Raw genomic sequence first — 19,687 nt, 5'->3', positions numbered from 1 at the left:
ACTAAATTCATTGTTGCTCTTTTTTTTTCCTTAAGTGGTCTATTTAGTTAAAGGAAACAATTCCAGTTCCCAGTTCTAGACCTGAGCAGTGTTGGCTTGCTCCTCTGTATTGTTTAGTTTTACAGGGTTTGGCTAACCCTGAAAAGCAAATGCTAGTTTGATACCTTGTGTAGCATTGTACTGAGGGTGACAATGGCAATGGTTAGTAAAATTTCCCTCCTGCTTCCATTTATATGACAGCTACGGAGAAAGTGTGCATTCAGGCTGTATTTCTCTCCCTTGTCATGCCCCATGAGACATAGAACCAGTTTCCTGTCCTGTGTTTGTGTGGGATAGAGTTAATTCCCTTCCTAGTAGCTGGTACAGTGCTCTGTTTTGAACTGAGTCTATGAAGAATGTTGATAACATATCAATGTTTTAGTTGTTGCTCAGCAGCTACCCTAAGTCAAGAATTTTCAGGTTCCCATGGGATGTTCACATGCTCTGCATGTGCCCGGCTCAGTGGGCACAGGCACAATAAACTGGGGGGGAGCATAGCTGGGACAGCTGGCCTGAACTGGACAAAGGGATTCTCCATTCCACATGACATCAGGCTCAGCATGCAAACTGAGGAAGTTGGTCAGGAGATGTTGATTGCTAGGAAGAGGCTGGCTTAGCATTGGCCCATAGTGGTGAGCAATTGTATTGTCTATCACTTGTTCTCTTGTGTTTCATTCCTCTCCCTCCCTCTACTTTTTACTCTTCCTCCCTATTATTATTATTATTAGTAGTAGTAGTAGTAGTAGTCTTATTATTATTCTATTTCAATTATTACACTGTTCTTTTCTCAACCCATGAGATTTACCTATTTCCATCCCACCAGGGAAGACGGAGCATGTGGCTGCGAGGCACTTCATTGCCAGCTTGGGGTTATAACACTATTTATGCTTGGATCTGATTTGGTTTCCACTTTTTTAAGAGAAATATCTTTAATCAGGAAGATGAAACTAGACTTTTCTAAATTTGGTTGGTTGTGTTTTGAAACAGAAGAGATTAGTTAGAACTTGATGGCACCTGCCCAACAGAGATTACTCCATTCTAAAGGATTCAGGACAGCCATTTCAAGTCATGGCTTGTAATTCTTTTTGACTGTATGATGCATCCTAGGTATGAATCTGCAGTGTGCATTAATAGAATATATCTACTATAAATGAATCTGTCAGTCTCAGCAGAATAAACAGTAACCAAACCAGTAACCAGTCAACTCAAACAGCCAAAACCAGTACAGAAGCAAACATGGAAAGTGCTTGAATTGCTACTTAAGGACTTTCAGCAACCTCCACATATTTTAGCTTTACAGTAAGACAGTGGGTTTTTTTCCTATGATATAAAATTTGGCATCCATTTGAAGTTTTAGGCTGGAAAAAAATAGCAAATTAGGAACAACCAAGCCAATACTTCTGTCTAATAACATATCCCAGTTTTTCTGAAGTCACAGACTTCTTGCTTGTATGGTATATACATAATAGACCATTGTATAGAGCATTTATCACTTATACACATATAGATAAAAAGAACTGGCTATTGAATGTGTATGTATATATCAGATATCAAGCGCAAGAAAAAAATGATACAGGGTGTTGTATTGCATTTAGCTGGTGGTGGGAGAAATGTTACTGGGTCACGTCGATGGTGTATCCCCCCCTTCCTACCACATGGTCTCTTCCCCAGGTATCCCTTTCCATACCCTCCTGTGTCTGTGGTCTGTCCCACGGGTGGCCCCTCCCCATTGGCATCCCATTGGCCACGGTCCTCTTTCCCCGCCCCCCTTCCCCTGGGCACAAAACCCCACTGCAAGGGGGCCACGCCCTCTTTCCTGCCTAGATGGTACCATCGCAGGAGTATCCGGTCTCAAGCAAATAAACGGATCCATGCATCCACGTGGGGAAGAGTGCTTCTCATCTTTTATCCTTTGTCTATGCTAAGTCCGTGCTGGGCTTGTGGTCGGGCTGGCCGGGTTGGACTCATATAAAGCCCAGAGGAACCACAGATTAGCAACAGAGAACAATACTGACATACATTGTTGAACCCAGAAAATGAAAGAAACTTTATCATTATAATTCCTATCTTGACTGACCACATTAACTCTTTTAAGGTTGCCATTATTATTATTATCCAAAATTGATTTTGACACTCAAGAGTCTAGCATTCATTCTAGTGAATGAATAGAGCACCAGGTTTGGTGCTCTATTTGGCTCAAGATGGTAAGATGTAACACATAGACATTGTGACAAGTGTCAACAAATCAAAAACATGCTCATGAATTCCTTAAAATCAAGCTCAGATATGTACTAGACTGTTTCTCAACCAACAAGACAAGCGAAAGAAACATTGAATTAATTTTAAAATGTCTTAGAATGAGACTTTCACAAAATGCTCTATGGAAAAACTGACTTTGGTAAAAACAACAAAAGATCCAAGAGTTTACTTTTACTCTTCTTTCCAAATTAGATATCTGAACTTCAAACTTTAGCACCAAATTATATCCATCTGATGTACAAATCCATTCATGGTTTAGACTAAGATTTTTCAGCATTAAAATTTGGGTAAGTGTAAGTGGGTTTTTTTTGTTGTTTTGTTTTTTAATCTGAAACATGGCCATAATGTTTGACCAAAGGCAGTTAAGTTTGAAAACTGGAAGCTACAAGTCTGTCTACAGACAGCTACCTAGATGAAATGTGCTGATAAGAACAGTAAGAGCAGTATCCAAAAAGAGTAGTATCCAATATGAATGCTCTTACAAGCAGAACCACTTACAGGATAAATTCAGATGTGCTCTATAGTCATTACTTAAATATCAATATGTTATGTCCTAGACAAGTAACTGTCAAATAGACTTGATTTCTCTTTGATCCAATTTCTGTAATTATTGACAAACTGTCTTTTCAGCTCTATTTTCTTCAATTTTGTTTTTATTTGCCAAATTGAACAGGTTTGGGTTTTTTTTTTGCTACACTCACTTAGAGAAATAAACACTTACACATGAGGTAAAATTAATATAATCAGTTTTATGACATCTGCTTCATAAACCCCACAGTGCATTTAAATATAAAAAAATAGTTCAATCTGCTTTAAAAACTAAGAAAGATCATTTCTTCCCCATTATTCAACTTTCTCTTTAACAGAAGGACTACAGATATAAACTTTTTCCTGAGACCATTAGTCATGAGTAACTGAGTCACTCTGGACTCCTCAAACTTAAGTAAAACACAGCCAATATAGCAAAATTCTGTAGACTGACTATCTAACAAAGCTAACAGGGACCCACACCTGCACTGTAACTTGCAAGAACAAGTCCTACTGATAGCAAGATAGTTCAGCAGTTTACAAATAAATAGTTACTATAACCTTGTTGAGTCAACACTCCTTTTGAATTAATACTAATAAACAATAGCTTAAACCATTCCAGCTATAGGACCATGAAAACCAAGACAAAGAAACACAGAATGAATGCCAAAAGTTCTCAGATTCAGTATAATAGGCACTTAGTAACTAACACTTGAAACATTACACAATCTCTGCTTTCTATTACAATCCCATAAACCCTAAAAAACTTGCATAATGATTCTTAAGGATTTTAAAAGTACTACAATTTAAAAATATAATCAAAATTTACATAAATAAAAATCCCACAAAAGATAGAAGAGCTTTGCAGAGGAATCAGTAAGTATAGTTTCAGGTTGTAATATTCAGATGATTCTTAAAAAGCAAGTTCCAATATGGTTTAGTACTCCACTAATGTACAAAACTGAAAAAAATCACAGCAGTCTTGAAAGCACAGATCAACTACATAAGCTAAGCTAAAAAGCACATGCAATTCATGAATATGGTTCATTACCATGGTTACAAGCTTTCAGCACAGGCCGCTGTGTGGTTGGACTGAGATTTTGTGGTGTGTCTGCAAAAGCAAAGAAACAATGGAAATAAAACACCTCTTTGAAAGCTACCAGAGTATTACAACATGACAAAGCAGAAGTTTAGGAATTTAAGAATTACGAGTTAGGTATTTCTTGGAATAAATGACAGTTATATACCAGAGAAATAATTTGACTCAGACTCACTTATGGAGCAAGATAACTGTCACTTCCCCCATATAACTATTAAGCCTAAAAAGTTAAAGTACATTTGGATGTATTGAAAAGTCTTGTCATAATGATCTGGCTATAATAAGTTCAGTACATTAATTTCCAGTCTTATTGACATAAGCAACAGTCTAAACATCCCTGAAAATTCATTGTACTAACGAATTAAATCTGACAGTATCTAAATTCTAGAGCACTGGACCTAAATGCTTTTAAATTTCTCTGGAAAATAAAATATAAAATAGAATATTCACCTCTGGACCTTGGTGTCCTTTTCCTTCGGTCTCGAAAAGCCGCACCTGACTGCAAGGCCTCCAACAGGCTATCCATCACTCCAGTCTCCTCACCTTCTGTAAAGGAAAAAGAAAGAACCCTCTTGGTTACCATAGCAATATCAAAGCACAAAGAATAACATCAACAAAAACCAGTAATAAGGGATACCAATATTATTATTAAAACAATTCATTTCAAACTTTGACCAGTTCTTTAATATTTACGAATTGCTCTCTTGCAATTAACTACAACAGATTTGGTTTTCTAGAGACTGAACTAGATCAAATTCTATTCCACTCATTTCACATTCCTCTTTCTCTATATGGAGAGTCAAGCATAGTTTTAAGCGAAATGTCATTTAACTCATATTTTCATTTCAGTACCCTTCTACAACTGCAAATAATCAGTCTCACGTCAGCTTTTGAGAGCTGTCCTTTATATGATTTGTTACATTTGACAAAAGACCATTCTGTTATTGTGATAAAAAGTTAAAATTGTTTCTCAGCAGGGAGCAGAGCGAACAGTTTTGGACTGGATAGGATATAGTGATATCCACAGGTAGCTTTAATCAAAAGCCATTTTCCGTTCACATTTAATAACCTCTGGCCAATAATAAATAATTGATGTAGTTCAGGAAAATTCTACTTGTCAAATTATATGCTTATAATGCCTAATAATATACACAGGTGCACAATAACCCCCAAAAGAATTATGAATGTTACACTGAGATAGCAACCAAATGCAAGTATTAAACACTCTCCTTTTACTTCCATTAACAAACACATCAGAAAGTGTTCTATTTTTTAACCTTGTTACCCCATTGTATGTATACATGGGAGGACAAAGAACAGAACACTGGGATTAACTATACAACAAAAAAATCTCCATGGAGGAATAAAGAATTCCCATGGTAGAAATCTCATTATACCCCACTGGGCAAAACTCCCTAGGTCAACACACCTCTTGGATAGAGTCAGCAGTTATTGCTAACAGTGAATATGCAAATCAGGATCTAAACCACCTGGTGCATATAACAAGATACTAAATACAGGGGGACAATCACTGCCCTGGTCCTGCTGGCCATGCTATTGCTGACACAAGCCAGGGTACCAGTAGCCTTTCTGGCCACCTGAGCACATACTGGCTCACTTTCAGCTGCTGTCAATCAACACCCCCAGGGCCTTTTCCACTGGGCAGTTTTCCAGCTACTCCATCCCCAGCATGCAGCGCTGCAGGGGATTGCTGTGACCTACATCCAGGACCCACCAGTTGGCTTTGTTGAACCTCATGCAACTGGCCTCAGCCCACTGATCCAGTTTGTTCAGATCCTTCTGCAGAGCCTTTCTGTCCTCCAGCAACACTTGTCACCCAGCTTGGTGTCATCTGCAAACTGACTGAGGGGGCATTCAATTCCCTCATCCAGATTACTGACAAAATACTAAACAGGACAGGGCCCAACACTGAGCCCTGTGGAGGGCTACTCATGGCCAGCCATCAGCTGCATGTAACTCTACTCACCACCACTCTCTGGGCTCAGCCATCCAGCCAGCTTTTTATCCAGGAAACAGTAACCCTTAGTTCTTCTCCTTTCTCTATACTCTGCACTACCAGACTAGTTTTCAACCTTAGACAAAAGTGCTACATACAAAACCAAGTAAGTGAAAATTAGCAAATAAATAATAATTTTGCCTAACATTTATATTCATGGCAGGTATAGAATAAACATGAAGACTGAAATATAGAATGTTTTTTATTTTTCTTTGTGTTTGCTATAACATGCTTTATTTATTACACTGGAGTTTGCTCTCTTACAACTAATGGACTATCACACCAATTAGTATGGCTTGGAATACACCTTATAAAAAATCACTCAGACTATGTCTTTGGCTTCCTATTTGTTTGTTCAGATTTGGATTTTGTTTTTGTTTTGTTTTGTTTTGGGGTTGGTTTTTGTAGTGTCTTTTTCTCTTGTTGGTTTGGTAGGGGTTTTTTGTTACTTGTTTAACTTCCTCCATCTGATGTCATGCAAGTCTATAAAATACTAATGTCTAGAATGAATATAGTCAGTGAATAGTTTCAAACCAACATGATGCCTGAAGAAATTTTGAGCCAAGATATTAGTTACATTAACAAACATGAAAAACATGAATGCTGGAGGAAAGCTTATAAGCATTTTAGGTAATTCAAACAATACTGAATAGTATCACAGTCACCAAAATGATACCGTTCATGTCTATGGAAAAGAGTTCATAAGTTTTATTTTAGGAAATAGGAATAACAGAAGAAAAATTTCAATGCTATTTCAGCATGTCATCTGTTTCCTCTTAAGCCTGTCCAAGACTACTACAGATTTCATAGTAATTTCATAAACTTAACAATTTTCAGTATAAAAAACATGATTACTATAAAAGGCTAATCAAATAAATTTTTAAAAAAGAAGATTTAAAATAATGCAACAGAAATATTGCAAACCCACAACTTCTTGGAGTAAAGCTGTAACATTTACATGCACCATCTGTTTTCACACTTATCTGAAATATTCTGGTAGTCACAAAGTGGATTATAGATTAGTGCTTCCATTGACATGCAAAACAGTATTAGAAGAATAAATTGTAGAAGACTGAAACTTGAATGAAAAAACTCATCTAATAGTTGCTCTGTATACATGGATGTATTGAAACAAGCTAACCACTGCAAATAAAAGCACATACCTAACAATCTCTGTACCCAAAACATGTAGAAAGCATGGTTTTCAAGCTTGTACAACTTCAGTAGGCTCCAAATTCTGGTTTCTGGTACCTACATCAGCAGCTGACTGTGACAACTGCTGCTAAGTTATGCAGGTAACTATCAGTGCCCACACTATTAATAATGTTGTCCAAGTGCCTATGATGGGAAGATTAAGAAATGAGAGTCTACTATGCAGTATGTGAGAAATCTTTTAAATTACCTTGGGAGAGCTGTATACAACATTGCTACCATGCCAGTACAAGAGTCACAAATACTGTTCGATATAAACACTTCCTAAGGGGCCTTTAAATCGGCTTTCACAAGCTGCTGCAGATGACTGGCACCAGTCCCAACTGGCTTCCTAATTAGTCAAGTGTATCAATCTTTTGACACCATAGAACTAGGAATTCTGGTTGGCTTGCAGATAGTTACATAGTCCACAGTAATTCCTTTGAGAAAGATATCCTTTTATGATTTAAATGATCTCTTTTCCCTCAACTGCAGAATAGAAGATTTAAACACTTTTTAATATCATACCTAATTAAAACTCATACAACTGTCTTTTAAATACCATCTAAAGGAGAAGTAAACTTCCCAAAGTAGCCAGTGAGTCTTGCCCTTGACATTTCAGTGCCAAGTCAGACATAAACTACCTAATTTCATAATTACATCTTTAAAAATGTTAAGAATATTAAAGACCCTTCTCTTCTAGTGCAGTGAGTATCATTAGCTTTACATGTGCACCTATAATGTCTTATAATGAGAGCAACAGATACTGCAGTTAGTAGTGACACGTGCATTTCATGTACTTATAAAGAACAAATTATATATACCATAATTCCAGGAGCAGTAGTCCACTGACATGATAGAATCACAAATACCATTAGCAATGTGGTTTTAAAATAAGAGTATTGTAACAATATTATTTTGGACAAAAATGCTTTATTTTTACAGTTCCCTGAACCTGTCCAATATAAAATAAACACAGAACACCAGGACTCCAAAAGTTCATTTTACCAGGAGAAAACATAATAATATGCCTGTTTCCTTTTTCACAGAATCAAATCTTTATTCAGCTACTCTTCTCACAAAGGAAAATACCAAGAAGTTTCAGAAAAGCAAACCATGGATTCTTTAGCAAGGTTACTGTTGATGTTGCTTACTCAAGCTGTACACTTACAAGATTTAGCTACAGGAAGCTTGACTATCATCTTCCACCTGTCCTTATTTATGGCATTGCAACTATGTGCAGCTTTTTGTTATACTGGAGATAATGAAAAGGACCAGCTCCTAAAGATAAACACTAAGTTTTGTGTGAAACTAAAAGCACACAACTTGGACAAATACTTACATTAAAAAGAGACCCTACAGATTCCATAACGGTTACAGAAGGAAAAGGATGCAAAACCTCAAGGGTTATTCCTGAAGTTAGCTGGATAGCCAAGTTTAATTATCTTTGTTTCATCTTTGACATAACTTCCTGGCAAGCACTCAAGACTTCATATACATTAACAACAAACTTGGAGTGCTGAGGGTATTGGATTTGTTTTCCTCATCTTAAGAAGTAAATCCTCTCAATTCAGCAAATACCAGAATTGATGCTTTTTTACTCTTGTTTGCTAGAATACACACTGTTTTTCTTCTTTCTCTTCAGCTCAGGACATAATTCAAGTTAGACATACTTCACCCAGTTTTTGACTGACTAAAATATAAGCCCTTCACAGCCTACTTCAAGGTTTAGCTCCCTCTTGGTCTTGTGCATTTACATACAAAAAAATTCAGAGGCAAATGATTGCCAGGCTTGGGACAGTGACAGCTGAGATGTTTCCAGACTATTTGCACAAGGAAGGAAAAAAGAAAGTTATATCTCTTAACTTTGTTATTGTTGTACCTGTACTTTAAAGACATACTGAAAAGTCCTTTATATTTGCTTTTACAAGGTAAAGACTGATTTTGATTAGTGGAGGCTACAAAGCATTACTCAGCTGACTAAAGGCCTCCATCTAAATTTGAAGTAACGTTCTCTGAACAAAATCACAAGAGGAAAACTTTAGGCATGCGTCATTTTGAATGACAGGCTCCAGGAAGTAGAACAGCAGATCACAGAGAGAAAGATAATTGAAGCCATCAGTGCAGCAGTGGGCTCCAATGTTTTGGATGTGGGGGTCCATCTTTTCAGTCTTAGAGTGTAAGGCAGCCAGATTCTGTGCAGTGTTCATAGTGCTGATGTGAACAATTTCTAGATCTTTCAGCCATGTATATGATCAGGGCAGAAGACTTTTTGAAGGCTGTTACATTGTAAACATAAACATACAAAGCAACCTTAATGCTTCAATGTAACATTGAAACATTTTGGTTGTCATTTAAAAATGACTACCTCAACTCTGAGCCTTCATTCCAGTGAAATTCAGATACAATTTTACAAAGGATTTGTGGGTGGATGATAAGAACAACTTTGTCAAGAAAATGCACAGGATATGTAGACTTCAACTTGAACTTTTTATAAGGCTTTGATTTTTTTCTGGTAAAGCCATAGCAGCAATCAGATAACCTTCACTGACAGGTGAGTTAAGGAATACATGACTATCAGTCTGACTTTCAATAACAGTGCACAAACTAGAGCCATGACCCAGAACACAGGGATTCCTTTGACACTGCTAAAATTTTGGAAGAACCTTGTTTTCTTACTGTTTCTTCTTACTGTTTTCTTCTTACAGTAAGAAAAAGAAAATTTCCAGTGTACAGTTAAAAGCAGAAACAGGTGCCAAGTGTGCCTTGAATGGACTGGCTGAAAGGACAGCTCCTTTTAGATTTAGAAGTATTAAATGAAACTTAAGAAAAGTATCACTATTTGCAGTGACTTCAGGCAAAGGACACATAACAGCCCTTCCAAAAGCAAAACACATGCACATACCTCACATTTCAAATCAACACTCTAGTCCAGTATCAGAAGAGTTACATTTCTTACTTATGTCCAACACAAAGTAGAAAGCCTTTGATAGTGCTTCAGAGCCCTTGGCAAGTATAATCTAAAAAGGTATGATTTCTCCTAATGACTGATGAACCCATTCCATAAATCTAGCTGAGAAGAGTGGGTTTCATGCCATCTTGTTGGCTCTTGATAAACTGGTCCGTTGTTGAGCTGTCCTAGAGTGCTTTTATGGTTTAGAAATAGATACACTTTGACTCTAATCATAATAACAAAGAGGGCTCCAAGCTCCAGAGAGCTTAAAACAAATTCAAAATAAACTCCACCCTTCATGAACCCTGAAAGACAACTGTCCCTTTCAAATCAGCTGTTGAAATTAAGGTTGATACTTACACAAATTTAACTTAAGATTGCTCATATGACAAAAGCAAAAGGTAAGCTGTGACAAGAGGTGGTTCTTTACCACAGAGATACAAAAATAGTTCAGTGGTGTAAGGTACAAATTCTTGCATCTCAGTTGGATCGCAATTCCCCATTTAAGTAATGGGACTGAGAGTGAAATCATCTTAATATTGAGCTTTTTAATAAAAATGTCAATATTTCTGATGTTCATTGCGAGTCTGTAAGTCCTTTCTATGACAACAGAAAAAAGCCACTGTAAACTCACACTGAGTTTTCCACAGAGATTATCCCGTTTTATCTACATTGGAGCCAGATACAGTAGAATGACTCTCAAAGTGAGTGTTTCTAAGAGACAACTAAGTAAACTGGACTTACAAAAGAATTAACAGAAAGTTAAGCCTTTGAAATTGTGTACCCCAGGACTTAATACTGAGGATAGTATTTATTACATCTTTGTTCATGACCCAAATGATGGAAGAGAGTGCAGTCTAATCAAGTTTGCATATTGTGGAAAATTCAAAATAATGGCTGACCCATTCAGAAGAACCTTGAAAAGCTTGACACATAAACATCCTAATGAACTCCAACAAAAGACCTGTATGTGATGAGGTGAAACCTCATCCAGGAGCACTGATGGGGGGCTAACTGGCTGAAAATCATCTTTAAAAAAAATATTTGGGGACTCTGGTGAACAACATACTGATCATGGGTATTGTGGCTCTGTGGCAAAGATGACCAAAGAAAAGCGTTGCCAGCAGGTCACAAGAGGGCATCCTCCCCTCTTCTCACCACTGGTGAGACACATCTGCAGTGTTGAGTCCAGCTCTGGCACCCCTGTACAAGGGAGACACAAACATATCCAAGCAAAGTCAAGGGCCACGAAGATGCTAAAGGGATTAGACCATCTCTCATATGAGAACACACTGAGAGAGCTAGGGCTGTTCAGCCTGAAAGGAGGAGGCTAAGAGGGATCTTAATATATATAATCACCTGTGGGGAACAGTGTGGGGTGCAAAGGGGACTGCATCAGAGTCATCTTAGAGATGCCAGAGAAAAGAGTAGGCAATAAGCACAAACTGATTACAAAGAGGTTACCTTTTCACAAAGTCCACTGAATTTTGCATACACACCTACTCTCTCACCAACTCAACAATACAGGATAGTCTAGAAATGCATTTTATATTGCATTACCTGCTAATGTTTTTAAAAGCCATTTAAAAGACTCAATCTTTTTATAGCCCTTTTCCTATTCGCTTTGGATGCTGTGCCTTTTAGTGGGGAAAAAAGCCTGCTAAATTGAGAACAATGCTAAGTTTCTTTTAGTTTTATTTAACCACTTATAACCCAAAACAGATCAGCACTCAGATTATCTACGGCTATGACTTGAAGGGACAGCTAATAGCAAAGAACTATTGTTTACATATGAAGAAGTCAGTCAACATGTTTTACTATTATGGAGTTTCCCATTTTCTTTACACATGACAACTCCAATGACACTGACAAGAATACAAGCAATCTGCTTTCCAGAATAGCCAAAAACTGGTATTTTCACTAGTTTTGTTTCACAGGGGGAAAAAAATACAAACATCTATTATTGAGATGGATCTATTACAATTTCATTTAGAAAGCAAGAAGAACAACTATGGGAGCATTATTAATTGAACATAGCTTCCTAAAAGAATATATGGATCTGGATATAATACACCTTACATCTTATCTCTTGGTTACTGTGTGCCTCTGAAGAAGCTTATTGAGCCCAGTACTGTTTCCATTTAAATTTATAAACAGGCAATAAGTTAGAAAATATACACATTGATTGCTCATACTGAAAGTTGTGCTACAGAGATGAGGGGCTCAAGAAAATTTTCAGGTTAAACATTTTTTCATGGGTGGAGCGATAAAGTTCAGACTGGACTGAGTGACTGAGCTTACTCTAAGGAAAACTTCTGGGTAGCTTTGGGTGGGAAAGACCCTTTGGTCTTGGGTTGGGTAGGTGTAAATGCCTAAGAATATCCAGAAAAATCAGAGCAACAGCCCACCTACCCCTGCATCCTTTGTGCACTAGTATCCAATAGCAAACAATTATACAAAGGACAGGATAAATATATAATTACATTTCTAGAATGGTCTCTTGGTCTCCAGCTGTTCATGATTCAAAGACTTTGTATTTGAATTTAGTAGTCTTCAATAGAGAGAAGCTGCCAGAGGAATCAAGTCACTTTTGTCAGCAAGCTTCAGAGGAAGAATATTTTGGTATCCAATAACAAGGCTATACTTCTGTACAGCCATTGAGGTATTGCTGAGTGAAGATAAGCGTCCTAGCAAACAGCATAGTAATAGAAGCAGCAGCAGACTCAGTTTGAAGAAGAGTCAGAGACATGACCTTCCCATCAGCTAGCTTTCCAACAATTACAGAGCAGGTTCTTGGCTCTTTTACAACCTTGAACTGAGGAAAGTAAAAATAAAGCATATCCTCCAATGCTTTGGTAAGGATATTTATTCCTCCCTTCCTCTGCAACTTGAGAAAAGAAACTTTTGATGATACAGAAAAAAACCTGAAAGAATAAAAGCATCATATAGCAGGAGTGAGACTCTAGAGGACTAGGATGTCTACCTCCTTACAGAGGAGATGTGACGTAGTATTTGGATTAGGAAATGCCTACTCAAATCAAAACCTACTATCTGTACAAACATTAGAGCTGTTAGAGCTCTTAATACCAAAGACGTTTCCAGAGATTGTAATTGTTTTTCATGGTAATGCCATTTTAAGTTAGCAGCATTGTTTTCACGTTTGTTGAGAAATTTTACTGCTATAACATAAATGGCAAGCCTTATGAGAATATTCATCTACAGACATTTCTTTATTGACTCTTAATGTTTTCAACAGTTCTGTTTGTTCTAATTATTTTTCTCTCTTCCAAATACATCTGTTATTTATTTTCCCTTGGGCTTTGTGTAAACCTCAGTTTCACAAATGCTTTTCAGCTGCTATCTCCACAGTTTCACAAATGCTTTTCAGCTGCTATCTCCACAGATTCCACTTCTAAGTAAAATTTTCAGAAGGAAAATAAATGTTTCTTCTAAACAACATGCTCTTTTGGAGCTTCTACATAGTACAAATTAACAGCAGTTGCTGCATTCTGAGCCCATGGGCTGCAAATAAGTGCATGAACCTCCATGTTCCAGAAGACTTAACACCTTTGACATCTTGTTAGAGCACAGCCTGTGACTCTTAGTTGTTGATTAGATTAATATTTGTTCAGATCAGCTCTACTTTTTTGCACTAAAAACATCAAATTCTGTGAACATATAAGGTTTTGCTGTATCTCATCTTTTGCAGTGGCTTCTGCAGATGTTTTACATCAAATGTATCACATTGAGTGTGTTAGATTTTTTTTTATTAAACATACCTGTATTTTATCATTCTCTGGAACCTTTTTCAAGCATGGATGTGCCCATTATTCTTGAGGGAACATGTGGATGTTCTTGGTAATTTACCCAGATTTATACTTTACTGTCAAAACAATGCAATTGTAGCTGAAAAATAACCTCCATACTTAGGGAAGTATCAAGTGATATCTCCTTTCTGGTGGATTTGTGGTCAACGTCTGTCACATCTCCTTCCTCACATGTATGACTTTTTTTTTTTTTTTGTAAACAGACATTATGCAAAAAATTAGATCTACTCTCCCAAATTGGCCAACTTTCCAGTAAATATTAACATGAGTAAATACTGAGTAAGCAACTCTGAAAGGTCTCAGAGTTCTTTTTGCTTCTGCCACTGTAATTTAACATAAGAGGAAGAGCTTACACTCCCTCACAGTTATGGAAAGGAGTTATTTCCCACTGGCTTCCTAATAAAAGTGATTCTTAAGAATGAATTCAAATAACAGAAAATGACCTCAGGAATCCTCTTGGTGAAGAGGGCCCAATTTGAGGATAAGTGGAGGCAATCAGGGAACAAGAGGAAAAAGTTACTAGCACCAGGGAGGAAACAACTTGAGTGAAGCACTTGTAATTCCAAAAGGGGAAACTACCTGGAGAAAATAACTTCCACAAAATGCTTGTTGGATATTAGGAATTCTTCATATATATCATTGTCAGATCTTCTATCCCCTTTACAACTAAATTTAGTAATTTAGTTGAATGAAACATACTCCTAAATTCCCAAAAGCTAATATATATACTATTGTCCAAAATCTGTATTTTTTTCAGGACATTATTCCAGCAGACATTTTGAAAAAACAAATTGCCAACATATGTTAGAAACTAATGATGTCATTTCAATGACTTTTACAGTCCTTCATTCCCTTCATTCCTCCCAAGAGGAAAGGAGTACTCTTGAGAAGTATTGAATCTCTTACTCCAGTGAGAACAAATTAATAAAATGGAAGCCTTATGAACTTGAGCTAAGCAGGTAAAGTAGGGTCTTTGACGGTACCTACTAATATAAACAGCTTTGGGGATTTTTAATTTATTTTAAAGGCAAGCATTTTATCTGTTGGAATCTGAACTTTAATTACCTAATTACATTTACTTCTTTCATTTTTTAAACTATCAGTACTGGCATTCATGGTGTCCTTTAGTTTTGCACAACACTGCAGAACTAATAAAAATATTCATATTGCTCAACTTAGCAGACAATAATAAAGCAGTAAATATTTGAAGAACCAAAGCCTAAAACGCTCTTAGCAAGTTTGTGAGACAGGAATGTGTTTTGTTTTTATTTTTTTTCCAAAACAAGATAAACAATATAAAACCTCTGCAAAAATAAATGCTGCAAAATTGACTGCAAATAAGGTCATAACTGTTTAAATGAACTAAAACTTATTTAAAACTAGATAATTATGATAAAAATGAAACTGAATAACACAACTGAGAACAAACTAATATGCTATATTGGAAATCAGATATTCCATTTTGGCATTACTTCACTGCTTCTATGCAAGAAAAGGGCAATCTTTGTAAATAACCACTGATAAAAGTGGCTTGTTACTTAAATAGTATTCAAAGTGAGACACAATGAAGATGCCACAATGATGGAGTTCTCAATTATATTACAATAAATGTAGCTGCTATTATCTCAGCTATAGAATTCTTTACATTCTGATAAGATCAAAATAATTGATTGGTCTGCTTCTACTAAGAATCTGAACAGCATGAGAAAGTATGTATCTGAATGTTAATAGTATGCAGACAAGTGGCATTTACATAAAGATTCCCTTTCACTGGCTATTTACCTTTGGAAGGGTAGTGTTGATAGTTTGATTTGGCTTCACAAAAGCAAGTAACGCATCTCATGATGAATATAATTTTGTAGTCCAGAGAATTTTTAGTGGACAGGTTTTATTAACATAAATTTCAAAACGCTAAGTATCACTCACTACTTAGTCAAAATGTTTTCCACTTAGTCAAAATTAATTCCACTTACTTTTCAAGCTAGGATGGAGCTGAAAGGAAAATATGAAGCTGATACTTTTACTATGTAAACTGAAGACTCACAGCCCTCTTTATCGGTGAACTATTTGAGCTGTGACCACTAGGACATGAAGGTGTTGCTAAGATGTAAAGTAGAGATAGAGACTTTTAGCAAACTACACTTTAGAGGTGTGTAAATCTGACACTGGTTGCAGGTCCAAATCTCAAAAACAATTTGCAAGAGGGCAAATGAAAGTATTCCATATAATAACAGAAATCTATGGTCTCATTAGCAGAAGTTAAAATATATATTGTAAAGACTACCTAAAATGTTCAGGTTTTTCTAAAACATGCTGTACTGCATATTCATAAAACACTACACACTTTACAAACTATAAAATATTAATACATTTATATCTGAGATATTAAAAAAATAATTTTAAACTTCACAAAGACTTATCACAAAGTGCAGGTATTTATCTAATTTAAGAAAATTACCATATCAACACTGAATTTGGTGCAATGGTATGGCAAAAGAAGCCTGATATAGAAGCATGGATGACAGAGCATACCTGGGATCTAGATGACTCAGTTGTCGCCTGCGTATCAAAGGCACAACACAGGTTAAGAAAGATTATTATAGTTTGTGAGAAGGTCAATATATTACAGGACTACCTTGGAACTCATATTTGTCATAAATGTCTATTACTACTAACTAAAATTATTGTTTTCATCCTGAAGAAATTAGTTTAAACTAAAACTGAGGCGTTACCTTTAATTCAGATTGTTTTTTTTTTTATTAATATGACCTTTGTAGTCTTCTTTTTTTTTTTTGTTGTAGCTAATTCAAAACTGGTATAAATACAGTCCTGACATGCTATATGCAAATTAATGACTCAAGTCACATACTGGTTATATTTAAATAAAATTTATATTTTGTTACATATTACTTTATGATATAAGTGTCCCTGTGCATGGCAGAGGGGTTGGGAGTTTATTGTCCATTCCAGCCCCCTAGCATTCTATTATTATATGATTCTATATTAAGATTTTGTCAGTGCAAAAAAGTCAGCAAATAACCCCAAGTAACTAAAAACTTTTGCAGTATTATGTAGATTACTTTTATGCAAAATTAGCTTCCTCCACCTCATGCAGACAAAGGTAGCATGATAGGCAACAAACCCCTGCTCTTCAAATAGCTTCCAAAAGCAGATGAAAGATGAAGAAACCCAAAGAAAAGGACTTCAAGAACAAAGCAGAATCTGAAGAAGGTTAGATATCGGTGTTGTAAATGAGACCAGTGGTTAACAATGCAAGCTTAGGATGATGATACAAATCCTGTTTAAGCACTGGATGGCACCTCAGGTGTTGAAAGGTATCAAGTATAGGCTGAAAGAGAAGCTCCAGAATCATAAAGTAGTCACTAATGGCTAATTAATGGTCACTGAATAAAAGCACAACCTGAAGCACTGAAAGATTGCTTTTACCTCAAGAAAAGGAGCAGCAGCTAAGCAAGAGAAAATCAAAGGCATTGCTGTGGCCTGGGGAGCTAATCAACAAGAGGATTTGAACTATCTAGAAACTAAACCATTTTATAAAAGAATAAGATCCAAAGCTGTGCCTAGGGAAGGAAAATGAGAGGGTAGAGTAGGAAAAAAAATCTATTTCAGTTCTAGCTTCCCTTGCAGAAAACCTCTGAAATTTCAGTATGCCATCTTGTCAACTAGGAACATCATTGGTAGGCATGATCACCAACACTACAGTATCAACTCCATTGGATTTTATACTGACATTATATTTCGGACACAGATGTTAAGACAGACAATGCAGAGGTAGTGATTGATAGGTACTAAGAGCCAATTATAGTGACAAGGGTAAGATAATCGCACAACCAGTGCTGCTAATGTCTGCCAGCCCAGTAAAATGGGATTGGGTTATTTTTTGATTGTTTTTTTATGTTTTGGTTTTTATTGCTGTCACTGCTTCTTAAAGTGTTTAAAAGAAGTTTAAGAGAAACACTTAAGAAACCATGAAGTAGCACATAGTACACGGATTCACAGCCATTCCCAATCTTCAATCATTGTCAGTTAAAAACGCCATGTTACTAAAAAAAAAAAAGAGTTGAGATGTAGAATACACTATGATCTATCTACTGAGAAAAAAAAAATTGAAGAACCATTTAGTATATGTACTCTCATCTTTTCTACCAAGTATACACCTCTTTGAAACCCCAAAAATAACTTCTGTGTTGGTTACAACAATGAGCTTTACTCGAGCAATATTTGAAATAATGTTCCTACGAATCTAACATGTGATCTAGTTACCATATAAAGAAATAACAGGCAGCAAAAATCTGTTACTCCACAGTCACACTTCAGGTAAGAGTGTTTTGATATTTTGAAAGACAGAGGACCTGGTTATGAATTTTTCAGCAGATCAGACATGACTGATTTACAGATTCTTAATGAGAAGACAGCCTTTAAATGAACAAATCATAGCTAGGAAAAAAAAGGGAAAAAGGAAAAAAACCTTTTTTTTTTATTGGCTACATAACTACAAAAAATCAGAGCTACATTATGCCTCCAATTAAATACTGTAAGTATAATTTTGGTAAGACTGTCAAAATAATAATAATTATCATCATTAAAAAACCAAAACAAACAACCCCATTTTTCACACATTTGCTGTTGTCCTCCCTGACAAACAAATCTACTACATGTCCTTTCCTTCCCACTCCCAAAATTCAAGTTTTCTAGTAGACTTGAAAATATGTTGCAAAAAGGCACAAGAAACCTTATAACTCATCAGTGGGCAATTTACTCAATATCAGGCTCAAGATATTTATAGCTTGAGGTGACCCTAACGCCATCTTCTACTATCTGCTGTTAAGATCAGTCATTCCAAACTGAACCTTCCATGACTCACAGGACAAGAAACATCTTTCTGTACACTTGCATGATATCAAAACCCCAAGCTACTTAAAGACAAGTACAGGACAAGAACTTAGCTCTGCCACATCAGCTGAAATGGAAGGGTTCACCATCAGAGGCCTACATACACACGTGTATATAATACATAAGTCTCCAATGTTGGCACCTGTATTCTGGGAAGATTGAACATGACATTGTGAAGAACAGGACTTGAGAGCAGCTTTAACTTGGACTAAAGGACTATCAATTTTCCATCCAACATGCTATCAGTCATATATGCTGAGAGAAATCTGAGAGAAATGCCTGAGAGAAATCTTGTTTGAAACATTTCCAAGCATGCATAAATACAGACACCACTTTTATCCCTTCCTAGTCTTCTGCAGCCTCCTCTATCTTCTGTGAGCATTGAAAAGATTGTCACTGGTGACTGTGATTGGGTCTTGAATTGTATTTAGAATTTCTGTGTCCAGAGAGCAGCTGCCTGATTTCCCACAAGAAAGCTTTAGACTCGCACCTCAAAACGTAGACAGGCTTATAAAAATGAATCAAAGACGTTTGGTCTGAAACATCTCTGAAACTAAGCACACCTACTCTGGCTATTAGTGAAAACTGGAAGAGACAGATGATCATTTATGCCAAAGGTGGCAACCAGGCTTTAGGTAGGGAACTGTTTAACAAGATCTGCTCAGGAAAAGAAAAAGAGAAGCTCATGGCAATTTACACACTAAGTCATGTATCATTCTGAAGGACTACAGAAACTCAGTCTAGGATAAAATACAGGCGTATGGAGGATCATCAGACACCTCTTTTAGTAACAGAAAACTCACAGCATCTGCCATCTCTTTTGGTACGAAAGACAATATAGCACCTTTAACTTTTAAAAT

General features: G+C 36.4%; 1 protein-coding gene across 2 annotated transcripts in view; it reads right to left on the bottom strand.

Annotated features, from left to right (window-relative positions):
* The window catches only part of DIAPH3 (diaphanous related formin 3), a 203,289-nt gene that overhangs the window by 50,988 nt on the left and 132,614 nt on the right, over positions 1-19,687 (bottom strand). For both annotated transcript variants that reach the window (XM_005426609.2, XM_031061588.1), the window contains 2 exons: positions 4,376-4,471; positions 3,878-3,937 (listed from right to left, as the gene is read on the bottom strand). In XM_005426609.2, coding sequence (XP_005426666.2) covers positions 3,878-3,937; positions 4,376-4,471 — 156 coding nt within the window. The remainder of the gene's footprint in view (positions 1-3,877; positions 3,938-4,375; positions 4,472-19,687) is intronic.

Source organism: Geospiza fortis, unplaced genomic scaffold, assembly GCF_000277835.1.
Source record: "Geospiza fortis unplaced genomic scaffold, GeoFor_1.0 scaffold191, whole genome shotgun sequence".
In the NCBI taxonomy this organism is placed as follows: domain Eukaryota; kingdom Metazoa; phylum Chordata; class Aves; order Passeriformes; family Thraupidae; genus Geospiza; species Geospiza fortis.
This window is presented reverse-complemented; position numbering and strand designations above follow the sequence as displayed.